General features: G+C 23.2%; 1 protein-coding gene across 3 annotated transcripts; it reads left to right on the forward strand.

Annotated features, from left to right (window-relative positions):
- The first annotated feature begins 6 nt into the window (after window positions 1–6).
- LOC126909725 (uncharacterized) lies at window positions 7–2,767 on the forward strand. Of its 3 annotated transcripts, XR_007705097.1 has the most exons (4): window positions 15–221; window positions 400–536; window positions 1,489–1,791; window positions 2,012–2,760. XR_007705097.1 is itself a non-coding variant. In XM_050692153.1 (3 exons), exons 2-3 carry the CDS (start codon window positions 1,595–1,597, stop codon window positions 2,235–2,237), a joined length of 423 nt encoding a protein of 140 aa, XP_050548110.1. In that variant the 5' UTR covers window positions 7–221; window positions 1,489–1,594; the 3' UTR covers window positions 2,238–2,767. The 3 variants fall into 3 exon arrangements, 2 of the variants coding, with proteins under 2 accessions (XP_050548110.1, XP_050548109.1); XM_050692153.1 differs by lacking the exon at window positions 400–536 and having other exon boundaries at window positions 7–221; window positions 2,012–2,767; XM_050692152.1 differs by lacking the exon at window positions 15–221 and having other exon boundaries at window positions 232–536; window positions 2,012–2,767.
- Window positions 2,768–2,986: the final 219 nt, after the last annotated feature.

The following is a 2,986-nucleotide window of genomic DNA, read 5'->3' on the forward strand; positions in this document are numbered from 1 at the left end:
TGTTTTATTAGTAGACGTCAAATGTTCATTAAAACTCAAGTAGTTCACTATGAAAATCAAGGAGGGGCAAGTATAGTGTAGCTAAACCTCCTACCATTTGAATTGCACTGCATCAAAGTGATTTTAATAAAATGCGTTGTTAATTTTTGAAGCTAACAATTTATAATTGGCATACTTAGTACAACTTATACATTGTCTAATTATTAAAACGTACACTTAAGGTATAATCAGAAATATTTGTACTATTTTAATTTTTTTATTAGAAGTATGATTTTTTCAACTTGTAAACATCAATAAATATCTAACTAATATAAATTAAACTAATTAGAATAGCTAAGAATTAATAGATAGTAAAATGTGATTAATTTTTTCTAAATAGTTATAAAATAATAATTCCAGTTTATTTCCCAATAATTCAACACAACAAACAGGCTAATTATGTGTATATTTAAAGTATTTGTGTAATTCCTTAAGTATCTTGATCACCATATAAATATTTATATGATGATTAGTGGTAGTAGTGTTGGAAATACCCTGTAAGTATCATTGTATTTTGTAAATTTATTAAATATGCTGGCAAAAATTATTTTCTTACCTACCTAAACGTGTTTTTTAAAATTAAAGAGACATATTTATTTAATATCAAAGGTACACGTAAATTTTGTAAGGTTTAAATTCAAAAATCATTGAATAATAATTTTCAAGCGTTACTTGAAAATAAATTGTTTCTTTAAATACTGGCGAGTACAGTTTCTAATTTAATGAATAGCGTATTGTAACTATTTAAACTACAATAATTAAATAAATATTCAATATAAAAGTTAAAATATAAAAGTGAAATATTTACTTGTTTTTAAATAATTTATTAGATATAGGTTCCTTAATTTCATATTTGCACTTTAGTTCTTAGTCAATGATTTTAATCAATTTAATTTTATATAACTCATAATATTAATTTAACGAAATATTTAAAAATAAAATGAAAAATTTAATAATACAATATGTCTATTATTTATAAAAATTGGAAACTAATATTATTCAAATGATTAATTTACCACAATGTACAACTCAATAAACTATACTTAAATAGTTACAAAAAATGATTACATTTTTAAGAAAAAAATACTGATCTAGAAAACATATTGTGTTATTTATCATTAACCAAAGTTCTCATTATAGCCATGATCCTTTAACATATAATTTTTATGGCTGTTCTATGAAATATTTTTATAGTAAATACCATAAATATATATTGTCATACAGAATCATCAATTAAGGATAAGACACTCATATCTCAGTAATTGTTGAATATTTACAACATTTGTAAAGAAAAGTATTGTTTGATTTAAAAACTTTAATAATATGTGGTTAAATAACTTCTTTTCATCCCTTGAGAGTTAAAAAATTTAAACTTTCATTTTCTTAATTAGAAACTACTATTTTATGATGATATGATAAAGAATTATTTTATACTTTAAAAATTTTCAGATCCTATTCTTAGATTGTTATTGAGTACTATCTAGGCAATAGTTCGATCTCTGTACAAGTCTATTGAGGATTTTATAATTGTAATAATACTTAGGAAAATCTGAAAATGGTCTATAACAAAATTGTTGTTGTTGGTGCTGGCATTGTAGGAATTAACACAGCTTTGGAACTTCAAAGAGTTTATCCTAATATCAAAATAACAATCATAGCTGATAAATTTAACAGTGAAACTCTTAGTGATGGAGCAGCTGGAATATTTAGACCTGGAACTTATTGCTTTGGACCAAGCTTTGAAATTTCTCAGTAAGTTAAAATGTATTGTTGAATCAGTTTATATAGTAAATTTTGATGATTATCTATAATAAATATAATACAAAAAAATGATACAAACTGAAAAATGTATTAAAATATCTAGTGAATAAATATCATGTATAATAGAGTTTTAACAAAATATTAATTTTATAAAATAATAATAATATATTATAATATGTATTTGTATATATATATATTTTACAACTGTTAGGTTGGTTGATACCAATTGGATTGGTATATCCTGGAAAATTTTTAAGTGCTGTGGTTTTCCGTTGCCTTCTGCACTAGGAACATGTTTTTTTTGCCATCACAAAAGCTCACGTAATGTCACCTATCCATTCACCTACAGCAGTAGGTATAGCTTAACACTAGTTTTGTCAACAACTAGTGTTACCATTGCGCAACACAATACCCCGTATTTAGTGGGTGTCAAATAAGTGGTGATTAGGGATATAGTTCCCCTCCCATTGAGATATTTTTGTTAACATTTTAGTACAATTGACATTGTAAAAATGACAAAATTATATGAAACTTTATGTTATAATAGATATAATATCGAATTCAAATGTTATTGAACAAAACCAATGTGAAAAAATCTATAAAATTTATAAAATTTAATTTTGATAGTTATCTACATATAGGAAAAATGAACGTGATACTATTTTAAAATATTTTAAAGGTTTGAAATAGGGTTCTCCTAATTTGGAAAAAGTCATTTATGAACTACCTAAAATCCCCATTAATACCCTGATATAGTTAATAGAAATAGAAATATTACAATGGTACAGCGCATAACTCCCACAAAGTTTTTTAGCATTTATGTTTTTAATACTCTCTCGTGGCAAAATCAATTGACGGTCATTGTTTCCTTATAAGTAAAGAAATATTTTAATAAATATTAAAAATTTGTTTTTAAAAAATCATATGTTTTAATTTATAACATTTCTTCATATGAAGAAATATTATAATGGCCACTTTTTCATTGTGGTGAAAATATTTTTAAAACTTTCAGTGTGTTCCAAAATTATTTTTAAAAAATTAATTAATTAATATTTTAAATTAGGTAATTTAAAACATAAAAACAAAATACAATTTTATATATATATTTATAAAATGTAAGGTATATACATGATAGTATTAATCATAAAACATCATACTTTTTCTATTTCAATAAACTATTTATTTT

The sequence above is a fragment of the Daktulosphaira vitifoliae genome, unplaced genomic scaffold (assembly GCF_025091365.1).
Source record: "Daktulosphaira vitifoliae isolate Bord-2020 unplaced genomic scaffold, ASM2509136v1 Scaffold_1029, whole genome shotgun sequence".
NCBI lineage: Eukaryota > Metazoa > Arthropoda > Insecta > Hemiptera > Phylloxeridae > Daktulosphaira > Daktulosphaira vitifoliae.

Excerpts from the sequence above, each read along its gene's own strand:
- LOC126909725 (XM_050692153.1), top strand. The coding sequence starts at position 1,595 with ATGGTCTATAACAAAATTGTTGTTGTTGGTGCTGGCATTGTAGGAATT. Across the intron at positions 1,792-2,011 it reads CCAAGCTTTGAAATTTCTCA|GTTGGTTGATACCAATTGGA; the intron begins GTAAGTTAAAAT and ends TACAACTGTTAG.